The sequence below is a fragment of the Coenobita brevimanus genome, chromosome 71, assembly GCF_032717465.1.
Source record: "Coenobita brevimanus isolate Jiangsu-jjx chromosome 71, ASM3271746v2, whole genome shotgun sequence".
In the NCBI taxonomy this organism is placed as follows: Eukaryota; Metazoa; Arthropoda; class Malacostraca; order Decapoda; family Coenobitidae; genus Coenobita; species Coenobita brevimanus.
The window spans coordinates 1,118,375-1,141,756 of NC_137024.1; the positions used below are offsets into that span (position 1 = coordinate 1,118,375).

The window sequence follows — 23,382 nt, forward strand, 5'->3', positions numbered from 1 at the left end:
TGAGGTGGAGTTGGGGGAGGGAGAAGGATAGACTGAGGATGAAACAGAAGGATGGGGTGGAGAAGTATATGAGAAATGAGGGTGTGAGTTGCAGATGGGGCAGCTCGACGGCAAAGGACGGCAAGGAGATGATTTGTTTGTGGCCACCCCTTCTAGGACCGAGGTGTCTGCTTATATATATATATATATATATATATATATATATATATATAAACAGATTTTGGTTTCTGTCTAGTACTGTAGAGGTGACATGAGTTTCGGATGTGTATTGGATCTAGTACGTCTACCACCCATTTTTCAAACTCTACCAGCAAGAATTTGTACATGGCTAACATTCTGGCTAAACAATTATAATGACAGTAAAACAATTCACATACAAAGTAAGTACAGTACACAACATAAAAAAAAAAAAGTTCATTATTCCTGAAACAGCAATTTGCCACTTATTGAGCATAAGTAAAATAATAAGTACATCCAATAAGCACCAGAATGAGATCATCTGAAAAGCTGCTCCATCTCCTCGATACAATCACATCCACAGCCAGTAGGACACTTGTTATGATCCCGGAACCATTCTAGGACATGGTACGCATGACCCCCATGGCCACACACCACACAGAAATTGCTAGCACCTGTGGAAGCACCAGTCTTTGTTATAGGAACCCAATATATAAGTTAAATGCTGTTTTTTCCCCCTTCAGTCAGAAAGTGTCTAACAACCAAATACGATGATATTTCAGCTGCCTTACACCTGCCACCAAATACTATGAAGATGGGAAGCAAGGGAAAGAGAGGGGAGACACTCTCAAACCAACCACTAACTGAAGTAAACAGTAGGCTTGACCTCTAATGTGCATATGACATATAACATTTCCCAAGGGTTTGTGAAAGAGAGCTGCCACTCTATAACATGCAGTCTTCCAGGAAATTTCTTTAGTTGGCTGCTAACCTCCTTCCCTGGTATGACACTGATGACTGTTATGCCATGTCTATATTGTGTCTGCTCATTTCTTTTTATTCCAGTTCTCCATGTGTGTTTTTAGTGTCTTTTATTTTACTGCTCTCTGGGCTGCAGAAACATCAATTTCAGCAACCTCTCTTGGAGAAACAAATAATCTGCACTGCCTCTTGGTCCTCCACAAGCAGCAGCCAGGCTGACAGGATATTTCATGAAATGTTGTGCAGGTTTCATGTGACTTTTTACACACAGGATTGTTCTGGCTCACACTACCATAGCTACTGGCTAGTGTGAGGTATTACTCCCAACCCCATAATGCTTGGTGGCTGCATGGGAAGCAAACTGAATCATCCTCCTTTGGCTGCCAAACATTATCTCACAGATGGAGGATAAAAGCAAAAAAAGTCATCCTCTTATTCTTCACCCACTAAGATAATGTCAGATCCATCCTTCATCGACCCCTTTACTGCCACATCAGGAATATATACGCCCTGGACTATGCTACTTAGTGCTGACACTTATGGTTTGAGTGACCTGTCACTTCTCTCTGAGCAGCATTTATGTGAGCAATAAACTCAAACCTGCCCTTAGGTGTAAACCCTTTCATCCCACATCCAGTGAGAGTATCTTAACCCACTAAACCACCAGATATCAATTTGGTTAAATGGCTACCCCCAAACATAGTATGTAGTTTCCTGAGTTACAGAAAACCATTTGTCACTCAGTGTAGAATCAACCTAAAGGCAGCACTACATCAAGTGATTGGATAGTGGGTGCTCCAACCTATCACAATGCCTCAACCTACCAAGCCAGGGCCACCTACCATATCTGCTAATTCAAAAATAAGAAAAATCTTGAATTTATTAAATAATTCCAGACCTTCTGGAAAATTCAGCAATTTTATTTATTTGCCTCTCATGAGATGAACTCAAACTAACCCACCAGATGCTTGAAATATTTTTCATGCACTGAGCTGTGTTATATAAGCTGCATTATTTAATGAAAAAAAATAAAAATATAAAAATAGAATAAAATAAAACAAAAATTATTACAGTACCTAGTCCACTGATTTCATGTCTACGTGAATCTCTTAGCTACAAGGAAACAATAATGCTTTGATTGCTGTCATGACACAATGAACCACTACAGCTACAACATAGTGATCTAAACTATATTCTACTATTATACACTACACTTTACACAAGAGAGTAGGCCTTATATGAAAAACTACTGCAAAGGTGCAAAACAACAATATGTGAACAAAGAAAACTACACCATTACCTCTTACTGCAACATGGCAGATTGAGCAGTTGAAAGAGAAGCTGCGGCAGTAGAGGCACTGGGGCCCCTTCGTGGACTGGCCACAGTGTACACAGTCTGTCTGGAACTCTACTCCCTTGTGGGGTGGTGGAGGGGAGTGAATGTAGTTCATCACCTGCAGATTCCATTTAGAGATTAGGCTCTTTCATCATCATCATCATCATCATCATCATCATCACCTAAGACTCCATTACATGATTAAGCTCTGACATCGTCATCATCATCATTACCATCATCATCACCTGAGATTCCATTACAAGATGATGCTTTTATATCATCATCATCATCATCATCATCACCCAGACCTTTCTGCTCATTTAAGATAGGGTCCAGCACACGAGGAAAGAGACAGGGTAAAGACATCGAAAATTATCAACAGCACACCTACTGAAATGCGCCAGACACTGATTCACACACCATCTTTGCTCATGGAATTCTGACTCCACCTCTTACACTGCATAATATCAACTAATTCACCACCTGCATTACTATTGCAATTTTGTCATTATCACTGTCCCTGTGTGTACTTTTAATGTGAGATAACTGGGCACCAAAGAAAAACTAATGCGGAGATGCCCTTGAGATATGCAAAGCTACTGTACTTGTTTAACTCAAACCTGGCCTAAAACTGCCTTCTCTGTCTTGAATACTGAGTTGAAACAAGGATGAACACAAGATTATGATGCTAGTAATGAAGAAATGCTATAGGAAGGAAGTAGAGCCACTGTATTGTTTTATTCTTCTACTGAACTACATGAAAAAAAAAAAAAAAACTGCTAAAAGAAAAATCTCAGCCAACTTATGGTAAAAGGAGTATAAGCTTGATATATGTGAAAATCCACTTAAATGAAACTGCTGGGATTACTGAGTTCTGTTTCCCCCTCTTGCTTAGCTAAAAATTCAAACACAATCACCTATCTTTCATCTACCTTTGCTACTTGATAAGAAATCAGCAGGACACAGTGTAGAATCCTTACCATTGCATGTTGTTCAAGAAGACCCCACCGGTACAGGATGTCAGCATAAGATTTTTTCAGATCATCAAACTGCTGACTTCGATTACAGTCTATAAACCTGTTGACGTGTACATCATATCAGTGTTATGTAACTGTGATCTAATGGATTATCTTAAAGTAGGAAACACATTAATATTAACTGTCCATCATCCACTCCTTCCCTAACAGGAGCACAGACCCCCAGGGCTTCGCTACTTATCATTCATTCATGTATAAAGGCTCCAACAGGCTTTAATGCAATATGTCGACCTTGGTCACCTAATGACAGCTCTCCACACTGCTTAGTCTCTTGCAGCCTCTCTATTCAGTCCCTTATCCCTAAGTTCACTCTCTACACAATATTCAGAGTAGGCATGACCAGTTGCTTTTCCCTGAGTGGTATTATGTGGCTAATAAGCATCAGCCATCCCTCTGACGTAACATATTATGGGTCACATTCAGCTGAGTGCCTTAACCCATTAGACCATCTGGTATCCACTTGTTAAAGAGTTTACCACACAAGAAAGGAAAGGTTTCCTGGGGTACATGAAACCATTTGCCTTATCACTTAGTGTCAAGTCGCATGAAGGTGGCATTACATCGAGTGAGTGGATGGTTGGTACCCTCAACTACCATAAAGAATTGTTACTGTTGTTTTCATTGTTGCTTAACCGCCATCTGTCTGGCCAAGCAGAATGGTCAACCATAAGTATCATAGGCAAATGCTTTGCGGGGCCGTCCTAGAGATACTGTACAGTATTGTACATACACCATGAAGGGCTCCGGCACATATGTGTGCCTGACCTGAATCAGACCAGGGTCCTTACCCATGGTGAGGTGCAGGGAAATATGATTAGGTCTGGCTCCTGGTAGGATGCCACAGCTACTCCACCATGTGTAAGCTCCTCATCAGTGCCTGTTACTTACTGTGTAAGAAATAAATAAATATAGTACCAATGAAAAGTATACTGTATGCAGAAAGAAATACAGGCACTTCAGACAGAAATGTAATAACTTTTACAGCATCACATCGTCGGCATCACCATCAGGCCTTCTTCTCAGAATAAGCAATAGTAGCTGTAGCCCCAGGTTCATACGAAATGTAAATCCAAGTTATCCTTTTCTGGGAGACAATATTGTTCCACTTTATTCTTGCTACTTACTCATGAGTTTATTCGGTTTAAGTTTGACTTTTTGACTTGAAGGTGTTAACAAAGTGTACATAACTCCCTCCTGTTCAAAAAGTCATTCCCAAGCTCAATAAAATCATCAGGAGATAGCAAAAATATACCTCTCCCCCAAATAAAAAGGAATGCCCCTGGATTTAAGGAATTAAAATCAAATGATCAAAGTTGTCCCCCCAACAACATCCTAGCCTACCATAATCCAAGGACCAGATTCACACACTTTTAGTCAATCCCCACTTGCAACTCTTATTTTCAGTTGCAAGAAAAACAAGAGACACAAGAATGTTTTATACTCTCCTTAACTTGCCATTCCCACAAAAACAAGAGAGCGCATGATAATTCACGTTTCATAAAAATTTTTTCTATCTATCTATAGCCTGACACCATAATCGCATAAGGGGTGGCCATTTGTATGAGAAAAACGAAAAGGTATATGAAAATTCTAAATTCTTCTAGTTCTTCCTGTAAAAAAGCATCTGAGGTTTGAGAGGGAGCTGATGGTATGTTGTTCGTGAACCTCAGTCCATAAGTCTACATTTATAATCTCACCTAAGCTTAACTTGTGTATAAGACCATTAGTGTATACTGTATTTTCATCAACATACACGTACAGCTGCCACACACATCATGGCTAAATCAGAGTGAATGTTACAGTCCATATTCCTACAACATACACAACATACTTGGCAGAGTTCTTGTTGAGGGAGTCAGTAGCTTCAGATGAGGGCGGGTCCACTTCAGGGCTGGGCCGTGCTGCTTCAGACAGTGAACCCTCGGAGTTGGATCTGGTCAGAGAGAAAGTTCCGTCAGTCGCTGCTTTAAGCCAGGGATAAGTTCCAAATATCACAGATTTTTCATATACTCGTACAGTAGCTGGTACAGGTCAGCCTCGCTAAAGAACTGGCTTACATTCCTAGAAAACCAACTGGAACACAGTAAATCGTATAGCCAATGTAGGTATCATTGCAATCATAATACCATAAGCAAAACTGGTAATCGTTCATTGAAAATGGTGCTTCGTAGGGACGTTATAACAACCATACTAGCAAAAACACCAATCACTTGTTGAAAAAGGGTATTAAACTGTTCAGATTATATAAGTGAATGATTGCATACTGGTCAAAGATGACCTGTACTGCAAACTGGGACAACTGAACAATCATCTGTAAAAGGAGCAATGAGACTTTAAGCCCTTCAAACCAATGATGTAATTTTCTTCATACACTCTTAAAACAATTCTATTTACCATACGGGGTACTTTCAAACTGGAGGTGGAACATAACATTTTACCCCTTCACTACAAATGGTCTCTCCAGTGCTGAAAAATGTTATGCAGAGATGGGAAAAATAAAATATAAAAATATGTCATGGGAATAAAAGGGTTAATGAATGAACTTTCTTTAATGCTTTTGCTCCGTCATGATTTCCTGAGCTTTGTAAAATTGTTGTCGGCCAAAATTACATGTGAAGATTGTTGTTCCAGAGTATGGGTTGAGGCAGACTACTGTACCCACTTGCAGCAGCCAGGTTTGCTGAACTGAATAATCTGGGGATAGTGGGAATAAAATACAAGGTCTGTATGTCACAGCAAAACGGTTAATTTACCGACAACTTGGCAGATGAAAGAATGTCGCAAAAGGCAACTTACAATGAAGGCTTACCGTAATCCATCAACAGCTGGTTTTATTTCATCTGACGGAGATCCAGATCCCTTTTCAGCTCATTTGATGGCCAAGTGTGGTCAGCTTGGAAGGTACATTTTACAGGTAAACATGGCAACATTCCTACCTCATATTCAAGGCTCCTCAAATTCCACACAATTACAACTTAGGATTTGAGTTGTGGGAGAGGCCTAGTTCGGTCAGATGAAAACAAATCAACCATTTAATCAGAGACGTGAGTGAGACACCCTGAACATCAAGTCAGGGTAATGGTTTTTCATAATTCCTGAAGTGAACTTTAAATTAAGTTACTGAAGTTCAGTGTGATCTCAGGGATAAGGGAATGAATAGGGCAGTTGTTAGAGATCAAGCAGTGTGGAGAGTCACAATTAGGTGACCAAGGCGGATCCATGCATGCATGGTGGAGCCTTTATAAACAATATGACGTTCAGTCACATGAGTACCAGCCTCGTGTGGCCTAGAAAAGCTCTGAACTGGTAACAATGGGTCTTCATTCTGTGTGAAACCTTAGTCATGCCTTTCCTCCAGCTTGAAAGGTGAGTGGGAACTATAACTCTCAAGTGGGCTATCCTTCACATCAGGTAGTCACATCACTAAATGATGTCATGAAGTTCAATAAAAATCAATGGACTCCGTGTTATAATTTCCTAGTGTGAATGTTCATGCATGGTTCACAGTTTGAATGTTGAGCTATGAGTAAATGATGTGACTAAAGGTCAAACAGAGACATAAGAAATAACACACTGTTTTTCCAGTAGTAATATCAACCAATCAGCTGCAAATGGGGGTAGGTCACCCTCACAAGGACACTGTAGCCTCTTCAATCATATGATGTGTTATTGTACTCTGTTCTTCCAACCTCCAAGTGATTTAATTCAGTTTAGGAAAGCACACAAGCATTCAGAGATAATGGAGACTACACCTAACTCTGCAAGCACAAAAAGTTTTCTACTAAGCCAAATAAAATACCTTTTAAGTAGTAAGAATGAAGGGTCACTGGAAGAAAAAAAAAAGAAAAAGAAAAAAAAAAAGACATTCTTGAACTAGCATCCAAAGATATCCCTGATATAAAGTGTTTATTCCAATTTGACAAAGATTTTTAACCTTCCAGCTCTGTTGATGGCCAAGTGTAGTAAGACTGGAGTCTTGGGTCAATTTGAATAGCATCTATGGAGACTCATCCCATCATCATAATTATGGCTCATTGGATTTCACACAACCATGACTTTGTATTTACGTTGTAAGGATGGTCCAGGTCCAGTAAGTAAAAACAAACCAACTACTGAATAGTACATTCCCAGACAACACCATAACTCCCACCTGTTGTGCCGCACCATGCAGGTGTCCCAGCCCTCCAGGCTAAGGCCATGGATAGTGTTGTAGGGTGACCCTCCTGTCTGTAAGGTAAATATAAGGATACAATTTAAATAATCTAAAACAGAGTGAACTGTCTTCATTTATAATAGGTATGCTGACATACTGTAGTGACATATGCACAAGATAACATATTCCAGCTCTAAATTCTGAAAAACTGTAATACAAGAAGATAAGCTGATGTTATTGAAAATTAATAGTAAGCAGGTAAAAAAATCAAGCTACCAATATATAGCATGGTAAATAGCAAAGCAAGCTTATTTTATAAGACACATAGTAAGAATTTTTACCCTAACTCCTTACACAATTTCCTGTAAAACACAACATTGGACAGTGGAGACACTGTTGTCAGGCAAACTACTCTAGAAGGTTTAAAATGATCTCTAGCTCACCCTGTCTACTCACAAGCAACATTTCTGAAGAGACAGCATCACATAATTAAAAACTTAGATAAGTGTTGCCATCCATTCATCCATCATCCAATCCTACAGTGCCATGCCCCAGGAGGAGCGGACGAGCCCAGGGCTAGGCAAGTTGGTCCTGACATTTAAGACGAGAGTGACCAGCCTCACTCATTCCTGAGTGGCATTATATGAGCAATAAACCCCAACCACCCCTCGGATATAAACCTACACAGGCTCAATCCAACTGGAGAGCCTTAATTACCCACTGAACCACCAGGTGCCATAAACTGGTTATATGGTTTACCACCCAGTGTAGTAAATGGTTTCCTGGTGTACAGGAAACCATTTGGCTTGTCACTTAGTGGACAGTCATCCACAGGCAGAAGGAAGGGGAAAGAATGAAGGAAAGAAAAACAGAAGAGGGAGCGTAAGGTGACCCGTAGGCAGAAGGAGTGGAAAGAGTGAAGAATAGAAAGACAGAAGAGGAAAAAACCCCACTTGGGCAAAATCTAGTTGACAATACTGTTTTCAGGTTACCTTGACCATCACAACACTACTGTTTTCTTGGCCACTTGTCCTATTAATCACAGCCTAAGGATACGACTAACAATTCAGAATAAGAGATGGTTAATAGTAGTTGAGGGTGAAAAAAATCAGGGTGATTATTTCATGCCTATTCTGAAAGTGTTTGTTAATTTGTCAATCAAGCCCCTGTCTCTCTCAATTTTTACTTCCTCCTTTTCATTCCCCTTCCACTGGACAGTGCTCATCAACAATGGAAAGGTCAGCTTTGAAGCCCATAAAACCATCATCATACACTGCAGGGATGGGGAGAATATTTCAAACAGGACACCACCCGAGATACAGGCTGTGCCACTAATCCACACCGCATAAAAAAAGGTGGGGAGGGGAGTCTTACACAGCCTTAAATTATGTTCCTCACTTTCCTACACTGTCGTTTAGCACCCTAAGGAATATGAAACGCGCCAGTATACAACCTGGGAGCCAGATGATACATTTCAGTTCTAAACTTAAAAACAGGTTAGCTGAGAACTCCACTATGTGGCAGAGAATGAAACACTTCTCTCACTGTTGAGAAGGTGGTAGGTGGTGGCGACCATCTTCCACTCATCTGATGCAGTGCTGCCTACTTCTTCCTTCACCTTATCACTCTTTTTCTGTATCTGCCCTCTCTCTTCCTATTTCTTCCATCCTTTCTGTCACTTTTTATTACTCTTCTTTGCTTTTTAGGTGGTTTTACATTGAGTGACAAGCCAAATGGTTTCCTGTAAGCCAGGAAACAATTTACAGTACTGGATGGTAACCATATAACCAACCCATACACATTCCCTATGTGTCAGCAAGTGGGTTGGTGGAGGGTTAGTGCCCCTCCCTATAAAACAACTAATTAAAAGACAAACAACCATCCCTCACTGGATAATGGTGTCTAGCTATTACGAGACCGACAGACCATTGGGAAAAAAAAAAATCCCAGTCACTCTTTACAGGCCCCCTAAACCTCCCAACTAGTTCATGAGGTACTGTACTAGTATTTAGAAGCAATACATCCTTGAGATTACAACACTTACACTGCTTTTTCCACTAGTTATAAATAAGGGAGAACTTAAGCCTACTTTATGCTTGTCTTATATCTGCTTTATTACTAGCTGCAGTTGTTACTCCTTGGATTACTATCTTCCATTACTGTGTTGTGCCAGGGTTTTGAGGTTCTATGTCTGTCAGTCAATGACAGACCAACCGCAATACTAATCTTTCCAGAATTAACATTCTCTACATTGGCCATGTACAAATCAGGAAGTGGTGTTTGTCAAGAAATTGGTGCCCATGAAGGCTGAGATGTTGCATTTTCTTTTAACGCAAGGGAGAAGGAACCACAGGCTAGAAGCCTGCAAATTGTACCCTCCAAGAAAAAATAAAAATTTAATACAGAGTTAAATTCAAGAACTGCTCATTTTGAGATGCCTCGACACACTGTGTTAAGACTGGATGTCATAGGCATTAGGAAACACTGGCAGGGGAAGACAGTTCATCAGCTGACCTATTGCACACATGAAGGACTATACTCAGTTTTTTTAATTGAAGCAAAGATGCAGTTGACAGATTGGTGATGATTGGCTGAATGTAACATTACTTCATAATCTCTTTATTATTAATTGGCAACATATATCTGATGGGGAAATTTGGGTTAGTAAATGTTATTCAGACATGTTGCATTTAGCCAAATGACACCAACCTATCATGTGCATCTTTGCCTCAATAAAAAAAACTGAGTATAGGAGCAACAGTTAATTCTTGTATTTGAGAGATGGACAGAAAAGGAATGGGAGTTTGCTGCTAAACGGGTGCCACGCACCCGCTGTAGTGGTGGAGGAATGCAAGCAGACAGTTCAGAGCAGCAGTGACCATTGAAGTAGAAATATAAAAGAGATAAAGATGCAACGGTGCGGCGAAGATATAGAGGTTGAAGGGATTCAGAAAGAGGAGGAGTTAATGAGATGAAAAGCCTCTGATTCTACCTTGTTGAGAAGAGCAGTATGTGGGGAGCCTCCCTAAACATGAGAGTTGTACTCGACACAGAGGCGAATAAAACCCACGTATAAAGTCAACAACTGATCAGGGGTAAAGAAGGCATAGAGTCGCCTTACCACATCTAATCTCTTGGAAGTAGATTTTATATGATGTAATATGATATGTCCATAAAAAATCCAGAGAGAATGAAACCCAAGTACTGTATGTTCAAAGGTATTGCATGACTGAGTTGGGTACTGTTAAAAATTAGAGGATACTCCTGTAGTAGATTTTGATGGGTCAAAAGATGTAAGGACTGAGTTTTTTGATGCATTAAAAACAAGTTTACTTTTATCTCAAACAGAGATATGAACCAAGTCAGACATTACTTGTGCCATAGCTTCATCCCTTGTTTTTTGAAGTGTAGTAACTGTTGAGATGGAAGCTGAGAGAAGCGGATGGAAAGGTGAAAGGTGGAATCATAAGCGTATGAGTGAATAGGGTAAGATGTACAGCTTAAAAGGTTGTTGATAAATAGAAGGAAGATAGTAGGTGATAGGACAGAGCCCTGAGGAACACTGCTATTGATAACTCTAGGAGAAGAATGGTGGCCGTCTACAACAGCAGCAACAGAACAACCAGATAGGAATCTAGAGATGAGGGAACAGATAGAAGGAGAGACACTGTAAGAGGGCAGTATGGAAATTTAAGATTTATGCCAGATTCGATCAAAAGTCTTTGAGATCAGATGAAGAGTCATACTATCGTGGACATGAAATAGGATATGAAAACCCACACTGGCAGACAAAAAAGATGTATTTCCAAACAGTTTTGGCAACAGCTGTCACCCTCCTCAGTGGATCTACAGACCAAGAGTGGTATTACGTGAGCAATAAACCCCAACAACCCCTTGGATAGAAACTTGCACAGGGATGAGTGAAGCTGGTCACTCTCATCTTAAATGTCAGGTCCAACTTGTCTAGCCCCACACTCCTGCACTCCTCATGATGATGATGATGAGTATTGAGGCCAGTCATGGCAGAAAACACATTAACTGAAGAAATGTCATTCATGAACTAGGCAACGGGAGGAAGTGATGGACAACAGATTCATCTAAAGTAGAATTGGAGGAGAAAGTCTGAACAAAGAGTTCTGGTTTATCAGTAGAAGAAACAGCTACACAGTCATCACAGCAGAAAAGAAGAGTGAGGGATGATGAAGCAAAGTTGTTAGAAAAGTTTTTAGCAAGGTGCCAGCAAGAGCAGAATGAATATGAGTTGGAGAGTTGTAAGCATTTAGTATGAATGAAATTATTTTTTGCAGAGCGAATGACAGACTTAGCATGATTCTAGGTAGAAACATAAAAGAGATGAGATTCAGGGGTGGGTTGGCTCCAGTACCTTATGAAGGCCCTTTATTTATTGAGGACAGTATTGGACCAAGCGTAATTAAACTTTTTTTTTTTTTATGACAGGTTAAGAGAAACGAATGTATGCTTCCATGACTGAAAGAATAACTTCCGTAATGCGAGCGGCACACTCAGATGGCTCTCAGCCATGGAAGCTGTAATAATTCATGGAAAAATCAAAGAAGTACTGCCTGAGGGCCTCCCAATCAACAGCTCCAAAATGCCAAAGCCACCACTTCTTGGGAGGGTCCACAGGCCTTACTAAAGCGATGGGACAGGCTAGGGTGATAAGGTTGTGATCGCAGGAGCCCAATGGAAAGAAAAGATTAACAGCATAAGCAGAAAGATTAGTTGCTATTATACAGCTGAGTCTCAACATTCATGTGATGTTCCATTCATTGTCATCATATCGTTTATAAAGGCTCCAACATTCTTGCATGCGCTGGCTTCAGTCACCACATAGACACAGGCTGGAGCCTTTATAAACGATACAATTACAGTACTGTGAATGTAATACATACTAAAAGCTCCCCCAGTAACACAACTGCAGACTCTTAAGTAACAGTTATGAAAAATTTTCAGTGAAGCAAGCAAAAACCTGTTCATTCACAGACATCCCCATATATTCACACACGAACATTGTCAAGACACTGCATATGATGGATGGTCCCTGGGGGTACACAGCCTGCCTAAAACCTGATCTGGGAGTGTGATAACTGAAATGGAACTTAACAAACTGTCAGAGGATCCCCACGTTGCTAGGGGCAATGCGGGCATTTATAAACCCCATTACAGGAGGAAACATACCAGTACCACTGCAAAATTTCATTTTCTTAAGCAAAATACTATAGGAGTGCATAATGGGGTTGCTTGCAACCCTCAGAGGCTGCTTTGCCCCAGTGGGGAAGACCCTTGGGGGTCCCATCTAGCCTAAAACCTTGTATGAGTGAAGATCTAACATCCTGTAAAATTTAAGTTTCCTACCTACTAAAAAAAAAAAAAAAAAAAAAAAAAGTACAGTACTGCTATTCTTTGGGAGAAAACATTCACACACACAAAAAACTCTACTGTGAGTTGTGCTCAAAAAATGTTCAGGAATAACAATATATGCTGCTTGACTGTAATAAATAAACAAATAAATAAATAATTAAAAACTAACATTACCTGTGTGTTGCCCAATGGCTAACATATCTCAGAATGTCATTATTCCAAGTTTGTTGGTAGATGGAAATGGGGTCAGTGGGGTAAAACGTGGACTTTGGCCAAGAGGTCAGAACCAAAACTGCCTATATTCTAATAATACAACATTCACAAATTTCATAGGCTGCATGCGAATCTCAGAACCAAATTTTTTTTTACTGTTGAAGTGTGACTATAACGTATGTGTCATCAGCAGATCTGCCGGGGTGTGTACATAGGTTAACATATAAATGTATCAATACAACTGGCTAATGCAAGTGGGCTTACTCTTACCGATCAGAAGCCCCATGTTCCATGCCATGGTTAAGGTGAGACTTGCTATGACTGTCAACAGAATAATGAGGGAGCAATAATTTGCTAGTCATCTTAGTGAGAGAGGAACCAACACACTGCATACATTCTTTATAGACCTCAGTAATCACCTTTGTTAAAACTATGATGGCAATGCTGAACCTGAGAGGCATCATGGTAACGTGGCACTTGTGGCCCTCTACAGTGAATCCAATGTATATTTAAATCTGACGGTCATTGTTATATCAAAAGGCATCCTCAAAGTCTGTGGTGGCAAACCCTGCATCTAGACAGAGGTGAAGCCAAATAAGGAGTGGGAGAGAACAAGCTTAAATGGGCATCCCCACACCAACTGGGGAAACCTTGCAGAGCACATCACATATGAAACACAAAACTAGTGCTATATAGTAATAAAAATGACTAACCATATAGGAATATACATGAATCACAAGCATACCACTAGATTAAATAAATTAATTGTTAAATTTAAAAAAAAAGTCTCACACAATGTAGCGTATCTATTACACACTAGGTCAGGGGCAAGGCTCCTTCTGATGCCAAAATACTACTTACAGCACTAAAAACTATAATGCAAACTGACATAAATAAGTTTGGAGGAACTTACACAAGAAAACTGGTTACCCACGTGATGGAGAGGAACACCAGCACACGCACAGACAAGAGGAATAAAAGACCAAACATTACTGTTAATGCATAAGAATAATAATTTTAAATGAACAGACAAGATATCAAAGACCATGAGAAAGGTCCCTAGACTTGTGTGGCATTTTAATTAGACACAAGTAACAATGTATCCTCTTCTCAGCTCTTTATGTCTGGGATGATCTCTCTTGTCACCACTTTAAATGCTGCTGGAGAGGGATTCCTTCACATGGTGGCACCAATATAACCTGGCACAGCTCTCCTGCTCAGTTAAGCAAATATCTCTCAACTTCCTCCCTATTCTCCAAAAGGAGGATGGGTATGCAGGAAAAAGGGAAATTTCAGCCTGTAATCTACCAGGTTCATGTCCAGACAGGTCTGGGGTAACAACAACAAGAACAATGTTAAACAGCTGAGTGGTGTTGTAAGATGACTACCAGCTCTCATGTTCAGGGCATATCATTGCACAGTATGAAAAAATAGGTGTCTGTAGAACCCGACACCCATTTTTATACTGAATGAAAAGGTGTTACAGAGGGATGCTTTTACACGGTAACACCAACATAACCAGGCAGCTCTGCTTTCCTGGTAATACAAACATCCCTTAACTCCCTCCCTTTTACGTGAATGAAGGATGGAGGACTGCAGAAAGGGACAGCCTCAGCCTGCAATCCACTAGGGTCATGCCCAGATCTGCCTGGGACACAACAACAAGTGAATGGAATGGAGACACCCAGCTGATGGTGTCTCTACCCAGGGAATTTCATCCCTCCTCCTTCCCATGCCAGCCTAAGTGAGTCACAGCAAAACAAAAAGCACCTAGTTGAGATGGTGCTGAAAGCATATCTCAATACAAGGGTTGCCAGAAAGTTGGGAACCACGCTGATCAGAAGGAATCAAACCCTATGCAAGAGAAATCAGATGTCCAGACATCACATAAGATACCTTGGGAGAAGTTTCTCTGCCTTTTAAGGCATTTCTGAAGTTGAAAATACCCAATGCCTTGGCACTATATACTAAACGACTCTACCACATGTCCAAAATTGCCTGGTGGTAACACAGTCTTTTTTTTTTGTTTAAAGCTTTGCCCAAACTCAGGTTTCCTTCCACTTGTTACAGGAGAACAATGGTTGTTGGGCTCTGCAAACACTCTCTTATTTTTATCTGTGTCATGAAACACCAGGCATATTATAATGGCATTTGCTATCTTGCTTGTAATATTTCTTGTTCATTTTCTTCATCATCATCTTTTACTTGGAAAAATACTAGATTTAACCATCTTCAACCTACAATGTCTATCTTCGCAAAGTCCAACCCCACCAGCTGACACAATTACTACCCATTCTTTTCCACTTACTCCACTTTTTTTTCTCCCCATTGGTCAACTGAATTGTGACTACACTTTCTGACTGCTAATACTGCCCCATATTCTGAACAATACTCATCTTTAGAGGATGTACTAGTCCTGACTGCAGTCCAAAATGGCATGAAATCAATCCTAGGTTGTGGCAGGGAACAGCTCGCACATTTGATTTTTGCTGAACAGTTTTAAAAGATCTTCCACAACACCCACAAATATAATATAATAAAATCATTCCCTCTAATATCCATCATACCAGTCCTGGATGTGGCAGCTCTAAGATGTAGTTAATATGGAGGGTGGGCATCAGCACCAAAGCAGTGACATATGAAAGTGTGTGACATGTAAGAGAATTGCAAGGGCTCAGGGAACACACGTCTAGTCTAAACCCAAAGCTGGAAGAAGGCGTTTTGCTGCCCATCTAACTCATTTCTTTGGTTCCCACCATTGACTAACACCATGTCAGCCTACCTAATGTAAAACATACATTTTCATAGAGTATATTTTGTTGTTGATACTTCTGTTGCTGTGGCCCCAGGTTCATCTGAATGTGAGCCCAGTGGGCAACAGGCTGAAGCAGTTCTCCTGCAGTCCACCATCCTCCTTTTCTGGGATACGGAGGGAGTAACGGGATGCTTATATAACCGGGCAGTGGGTTGGCTGATTATATCAGTACCACCAAAAGGTGTCCTGCTCTATAACCAAGATATACTTATCTATCACTCACCACTATTTTACCCAACCCCACCTACTTCTGGTTTGAGACAGTAAGTATAATTAAAATCACTGCCTTGACTGCCAGCCAATCTACAGTGCCCATAACAACATGACATATAGTACAGCACTTACCAGCTCATCCTATCCACTCTTCTCCCTCCACTCCACCCTTTTTCTATCCCATCCAAATCCTTCCATGTATCATTTCATTTAATTTCATTTATAAAGGCTACAAAATGTTTGCATGCATTGGCTTTTGTCACCTAATGAGGGCTTTCCATGCTCCTCAATCTCTGGCAGCTTCCTTATTCAGTCCCTTATCCCTGAGGACACTCTGTGACCTCGTCCCAGTTCTTCTTTGGCCAGCCCTTCACAACCTTACCCTCGACATTCACACTTTCCACCTTTCAAGAACCAACTGTCATCCTCCATCCTCTGAACATGACAAACCATCTCAATCCACTCCTCATCACAACACCAATACATTCCACCACCCTTCCTTTCAACTCCTGAATCATAATCTTAGCCTTCCCAAACCTCGCATTCAAGGGTGCATTACCATCCATCTGGTCACTGTAATTTCTGTGTATTTGAACCAAAGAAATGTATGTGCCTTAAGTCTTCCATCACCAACACCATTCCTCATATATTATCCATCTTCACAAGTTGTCACCATCCTGCCCTGCTCCACCATGACCACCTTGGCCCATCCTACTCCCTTCAATCCAACATCCCCACTCATTTCTTCTTCCCTTACCCTGGAAACTGACTCCTTGTAAAGAATAATGTCACTTAAGTATCTGACATTTAATCATGTGGACAACTCTGCTCAGCTGAGGTGGAATCCCTGCCCTAGGGTGGAGAAGGAGGTCCGGATGATGATGATGATGATGATGAGATGATGATGATGATGATGACTTAAGTACTTTATGAAGCTAGTTAGTAGTGAGTGTTTACACAGACAAATATTGAAACTTATATGACTAAAAAACACAGTATACTGTACAGTACTGAAGACGGATACTCAACGGTCAGTAGCCACCTATCAATGGCTCCTTTTTACTTTGTACAGAGTAATGGTTACTTCTTACTTTGTAAAAAGTAGCCACTGACAGATTACCATGAAAGCACTAGCATGATGGCATTTAACCAGTATTATTATGTAAAACTGCAACACTACAAGGTCAACATTCCAGGAACATGATACAGGTACACCACACTACAGTAATGTTATACAATACGGTACAGGAATAAGGGACATACTTAGACACTGATTGAGTAGCAATATAGAAAATGAGATACTACTGGACATTATAGATTTTAAATGACAAGGAATAAGGGTTAGGATTACACTGGTTGTTGTAGCACTATAATAACTGGATATTCATGAAACTGTTACAGGCCAAACAGTCCCATGTTGTACTACGGTACCTTAACATACTCTACAGAGTAACAAAATCATTCTGAGACTATTTTATATGCTACCATTATTACTGATGGTGAACATCATCATTACTGATTGTAATACAGTCCACTGTAGTGGATGCACTTTCCCCATGTATGCCACAACCCATTCAGGGGTTATGTAATATCTGATATTTCACTATGGTTAATGCCAGCTTGGGTAAAGCGCAACTCCTAAAAGGGTTAAAGCTATGCTTAGTACCCATTCAGTAGTGGTGTCACATATGGCATTGTATTTTTTAACTGGATATTGCCAGACACTTTTAATTAGCTTGGGGAAATCTCCATATCTACTCCTCAACGAGTTAAATGGCCATCAAACACACTCATACAAATGTTACTGGGAATATGTTCATGTTAATAAAATTTTCCAAGGCAGAATCCAAGACAGTCATTACAGAAATTACAGTATACGCAACAACAACATCCTACAGAGTTCCACCTGCAGGAGAAAAAATACTTCAGTAATCTAGTATTGCCATTAAGCACAATATAGCTTATTCCCCATAAGCAGACTGGTTCTAGGTTAGTTCCTTGCTACATTACCTTACCACCCCGGAGAAGGCTAAGGCGGTCCAACTTAGCCCATACAAATGACTGTCTCTGCGAGCGCTTCAGTGAGCCATACTCAGGGGCTTGCTGTCAAGGAAACCCAACAGAACAAACTAAAGCCAAGGCCAACAAAATTACAGAATACTCTGTGGGCTTCTGCAAGAAATTTACCATTACTTCTATGCATGAAGTACATAAGTGCGCTACACAATAATTCAGCTTTTTAAAAAATTATTAGCACTGTATATAACTTCCTATCTAACTTATGGTGTCTTGCCTCCTACAAGGAACTCCTCAAAAAGGGACAGCCATGAAATAAGTCTCTACACAGTTCTCAACTTACATGTCTCTTTCATTCGACCATTCTTCTTCCATTACCGACATTCTCACCTACAACTTGATAGTTTTAAGTGTTAACGTGCCTATCTGATGGCTCATGGAGACTTAACACTGATGAACAATATCCCCAGACAGACCCTGACACTGATCACCAAAAGAGGCACTTTCTGTGGGAAAATAAACTTGGTACTAAATCCCCCTTAGTCTCAAGGGGTTGTCAAACAGCATGCCTTGTTGCCATCCTGAAAGCAATGTGGCTGTTGCAGTTATTGTAGTGGCCCCAGGGTCAGCTGAAGACATGAGCCCAGTGGAGTGCAGGAAACTGGGCATTTTAGTGGTACAGCAATAATTTTAAAGGGAAAAAAAAAAAAAAAAAATGATAAGTGGAGAGGAAGCAGGAACAAAGAGCATGCTATGGGAGAACACTGCATGGTACTGGTCCTCCTCAGGCCATTACACACTTCTCGAGCAATAACACTTGCAATGTAACTGCCTCTCATTAACCCAGTATCAGTAAAAAGCCCCACAAGTTGGGAGGAGGTTTATGTCACCAAGGCAAGGTAAATGACATGAATGGAAACAGGGCCACCCAGCATGGGTATAAACCTCACTAAGATGAAGTAAATACAGAATTAAATACAATGAGGAACAGAGAGAACAACCTGCCGGGTGAACAAGCACACACAAAGAAAGCTGACAATGGGAGTAACTGTGATACAAATTGTTAACTAAATGGCTGTGGGAAATAATTACAGTGAACCTTTGTGAGTTACAGGCAGGACTATCACTTGTCCTAGACCCTCATAAGGAAAAGTACAAATGTGGAGAAGACTGGGTAACTCAAGTAGATGCAATTAAAAAGGCCTTACTAGAAACAGATACCGTGGTCAGCAACAACTCAGTTCAACACCCTGATAATGAACAGAAATTACACAGGAGGACAAGATAATCCAAAACTGAATGCAACTGTCTGAAGCATTAAATATTTGTCCCTTCAAAGATAACAACCCTTGGGTCAGATGAGATGAAAAAATCAATATCAATAGAGAAAACAAATTCAAAAGACCTAAGGAAATGAAGCCATCCAATGAAAAGTTTTCACAAAATGAAGAGAAACGGCAAGCTTGCAAATTAGCAGCGCATAGGACGAAGCATGGAGATCAGCTTGAAGCTCCTGAATGCCTTTGTGAACTATGACAAGTGGAAGGACTGAAGGCAGTTGGAGACCTGGTAAAAATGAAGAAAAGACTGAGAGGAAAAATTTTTGTTATGAAACAGACAGAAATGACCCAAATTCCTCATGAAGTGTCGTAACGATGTTCAGCAGGAATAATACTGAGTATGAGTCAAAGTCTGGCATTCCACCAACTAAGCTGCAGAGACTACAAAGGAAAAAATCCTCTGGTAGGCAGCAGTAAGGGAGGCTTCATACATGAAGAGCCAAGGATGTCTCTAAGGCCCTCTACACAGGCAGTCTGAGGTCTGTAATTTGCATGGGAACTAAGAAGAGGTACCACTGGCAGTTTTACACACAGCTCCAAATACCTTTGAATGAGGTGAGTATGATTAAGAAACTGTAATTCTTTCTAATGAGTCTCTGGTGAAATGGACAACACAAACACATGTTATTTATTCACAAAAGGGGACAATGAGTGTGGATTTGTCTTCTGACCAACTACACTACCTCCATGACCAAAACTCCAGGGAGGTCATTCCTATGATGAATAAATTGTTTGGCATTATCCACAATAATAATTTTTAAAATGTCCCTAAGTTGAGGGGTTACTGTGATGGTTTCTGGTATGTACAGCCCAGGATGGTTTATTCCAAGCAGAACAAAATAATTCTGCATTAGTTAGGACAAAATAAGGATGTTCCTGTGCTGAAAAGGTATAAGTGTATCTAACTCTTACAGCCCTGCAGGGTCTTTGCTGAACAAGACTGGCTGAAAAACAAGTACAAAAGATATTCCTCAGGCTGAAATGGTTATCCCCTCCTCTCCTGATGATGAGTCCATCCGCAGGAAGAGGGAGACGGTCACACTGGCTCAAGATACATCTACTTGGGGGTTGCCAAAACTTGTTGTGAGGTGAGAGATCATCTCACACAGGGTACCCCCACTCCCCTACACCACCATGAGCATACTGCAAATCCTGAAGAAAAGCATCTACCAGAAGAGAGAGATGGCCCAGGAGAAGTGTCACTGAGAGGTGAACTACATTCTCCACACAGCCCAGATCTGTTCTGGAATCAAAGGCCATGTGAATAATCTAAGTCAGCCCACAGTGAAAAGGCACTCATCAACAAATACATTCAAAACACAAGGGAACAGCGATACATCTTCCACAACGGTTGGAGCAAGAAAAGGGTGACTTGAAGCATATTCTCAGAAGGAAAAAGGCCTGGAACAGCTGATCCAGCATGCTGTTGTCAGGTGCACCCAGGGCTTCTAAAACTCCAGTCCCTTTTTCAACACACTACTGGGCACAATAAAGCTGGAGGAGGAATCATCTACGGATCAAAGGTCTTCCAGATCTCCATCCTTATCCGAATACTCAGACCGAAACCAGTAGTTTAAGGAAGTGGGACTTTGCAGTCCCTAGGAAACCCTGGGAAGTCTATTCTGGAACTTACCTCTGGCAAGCATAAGAAATGTATCCAAGCAGGAAGAACAAAGTAGATATCCGGAAGGATATGAACATATGATGCACGCAAGCAATGGGCATTGCAGTCCTCCTTCCTAGTGGCCTACACTAAGCATTACTGAAGCCCACGACCACAACATTCCATATTGTCCATGAGACAGTGTTAGAGGAGATGACACTTTCACAAATCATCTACCCTCCAAGACTTGCCAATACTGATAGAATATACATACAGTATGCACATACACACACACACACACACACACACACACACACACACACATTTTATATATATATATATATATATATATATATATATATATATATATATATATATATATATATATATAAATATATATATATATATATTAATATTTTTTTTTTTATGCGAGGAAGAAGGAACCAAAGGCCATGAGCCCGCAGTAACAGTTCCCTCCAAGAGAAAAACAAAATACAATAGAGAGCCAAATTCAAGATCCGATCATTTTGAGATGCCTGGACACACTGCGTTTGAAAGACTGGAGATCATAGGCAGGAGGAAATACAGACAGAGGGAGACAGTTCCAGAGCTGACCTGTTGCATGAATGAAAGACTGGGAGTAACGGTTAACTCTTGCATTAGAGAGTTGGACAGAAAAGGGATGAGAGTTTGCTGCCAGACAGGTGCTATGCGCCCGTCGTAGAGGTGGAGGAATGCAAGCAGACTGTTCAGAGGAGCAGTGACCATTAAAGTAGCGATAGAAAAGAGATAAAGATGCAACAGTGCGGCGAAGAGACAGAGGTTGAAGGGAGTCAGTAAGAGGAGGAGAGTTAATGAGACGAAAAGCCTTTGACTCCACCCTATTGAGAAGAGCTGTATGTGGGGAGCCTCCCCACACATGAGAGTTGTACTCCACACAGGGGCGGATAAAACCCCTGTATAGAGTCAACAATTGTGCAGGGGTAAAGAAAGAGCGGAGTCGGCTTAGCACACCCAATCTCTTGGAAGCAGATTTTACAAGAGATGTAATATGATCTTTCCAAGTTAAGTCCCGAGTAAATGAAACCCCAAGCATGTTCAAGGATGATGCAGGATTAATCTGAATATTATTAAACATTAGTGGGTATACCTGTGGAAGATTTTGTCGGGTTGATAGGTGTAAGAACTGAGTCTTAGAAGTACAGTATTAAAGACAACCATATTATTTTTACCCCAGTCAGAGATATGAGCCAAGTCAGACATTAGGTGTGCCATAGCCTCATCCCTTGTTTCTTGAAGTAACTGTTGAGATGGGCGTTGCGGGAACCGAATGGAAAGGTGAAGGGTGGAGTCATCAGCGTATGAGTGGATAGGGTTAGATGTACAGCTTAGAAGATCATTGATGAATAAAAGGAAGAGAGTTGGTGATAGGACAGAGCCCTGAGGAACACCACTGTTGATAGATCTAGGAGAAGAACGATGGCCGTCTACGACAGCAGCTATAGAACGACCAGAAAGGAAGCTAGCGATGAAGGTACAGATAGAAGGACAGAAACCGTAGGAGGGCAGTTTGGAAATTAAAGATTTATGCCAGACTCGATCGAAAGCCTTTGAGATGTCAAGTGCAATGGCAAAGCTTTCGCCAAAGTCCCGAAAGGAGGATGACCAGGAGTCTGAAAGGTAGGTGAGAAGATCGCCAGTGGAGCGTCCCTGACGGAACCCATACTGACGATCGGAAAGAAGGTTGTGATAGGAAAGATGCCTTAAAATTTTTTTATTAAGAATTGACTCGAAAACTTTTGAAATACAGGACGTTAAAGCAATTGGACGATAGTTGGAGGGCTGGGAGTGGTCACCCTTCTTTGGGACTGGCTGAATGAGAGCAAACTTCCAGCCAGAAGGAAAGGTACAAGTTGACAGACAAAGGCGAAATAGTTTACCTAGGCAGGGTGTAAGCACAGAAGCACAGTTTTTGAGAACAACAGGAGGGACCCCGTCAGGCCCATATGCCTTGTTAGTACTGAGGCCAGTAATGGCAGAAAATACATCAACTGAAGAAATTTTAATGTCAGCCATAAGGAAGTCAGAGGGGGGAAGTGATGGAGGAACAGCACCGGAATCGTCTAAGGTGGAACTGGAGGAGAAAGTCTGTGCGAAGAGATCTGCTTTATCAGTAGAAGAAATAGCTACAGAACCATCAGAGTAGAAAAGAGGAGGGAAGGATGATGAGGTAAAGTTGTTAGAAAGATTTTTGGCAAGGTGCCAGAAGGAGCGGGAAGAATTCGAGTTGGAGAGTTGAGAGCATTTAGTATGGATGAAATTATTTTTAGAAGAG

General features: G+C 40.9%; 1 protein-coding gene across 1 annotated transcript in view; it reads right to left on the reverse strand.

Moving 5' to 3' along the window:
• Positions 1–412: 412 nt before the first annotated feature.
• Wdr59 (WD repeat domain 59) overlaps positions 413–23,382 on the reverse strand; it is a 68,863-nt gene continuing 45,893 nt past the window's right edge. Inside the window, exons 20-24 of the mRNA XM_080277686.1 lie at positions 7,463–7,539; positions 5,144–5,245; positions 3,256–3,352; positions 2,240–2,393; positions 413–632 (exon numbers count right to left, since the gene is read on the reverse strand). Of these exons, the coding sequence (XP_080133812.1) occupies positions 496–632; positions 2,240–2,393; positions 3,256–3,352; positions 5,144–5,245; positions 7,463–7,539 (567 nt within the window). The 3' untranslated portion in view covers positions 413–495. The remainder of the gene's footprint in view (positions 633–2,239; positions 2,394–3,255; positions 3,353–5,143; positions 5,246–7,462; positions 7,540–23,382) is intronic.